Genomic DNA, 394 nt, shown 5'->3' with positions numbered 1-394 from the left:
AATGAATGAATGAATGAATGAATGAATGAATGAATGAATAAATAAAATTCCTAATTTGCTCTTGGCTTTTGCAGGCCTGATTGTTGCCTTGGGTTTTCAGGTGTTGCGGCGGGGGGGACACTGGCTTACTTGTCGATGATGAAGCTATAATTGTCTTGCAGGGCCAAGGCATCCAGGACGCCCTTGGAACAGGCAGAAACTGTGCTGCAAGCAAAAGACGACATTGAGCAATTGTGCGACCTCACAAGGAACCAGATCATTATGGATGGGACAGAAAGGGAGAGGCTGGGCGTGGTGGCTCAGGCCCAGCACTTTGGGAGGCTGAGGCAGGCGGATCACCTGAGGTCAGGAGTTTTGAGACCAGCCTGGCCAATATGGAGAAACCCTGTCTCTA

General features: G+C 49.5%; 1 protein-coding gene across 1 annotated transcript in view; it reads right to left on the bottom strand.

Annotated features, from left to right (window-relative positions):
• Positions 1–394, bottom strand: part of CATSPERD (catsper channel auxiliary subunit delta) — a 59,770-nt gene that overhangs the window by 20,507 nt on the left and 38,869 nt on the right. The window contains exon 8 of the mRNA XM_011967477.1: positions 130–204. Coding sequence (XP_011822867.1) covers positions 130–204 — 75 coding nt within the window. The remainder of the gene's footprint in view (positions 1–129; positions 205–394) is intronic.

The sequence above is a fragment of the Mandrillus leucophaeus genome, unplaced genomic scaffold (genome assembly GCF_000951045.1).
Source record: "Mandrillus leucophaeus isolate KB7577 unplaced genomic scaffold, Mleu.le_1.0 Scaffold8, whole genome shotgun sequence".
In the NCBI taxonomy this organism is placed as follows: Eukaryota; Metazoa; Chordata; class Mammalia; order Primates; family Cercopithecidae; genus Mandrillus; species Mandrillus leucophaeus.
Note: the sequence above shows the minus strand (reverse complement) of the source record. Positions and strands in the feature narration are given on the sequence as shown.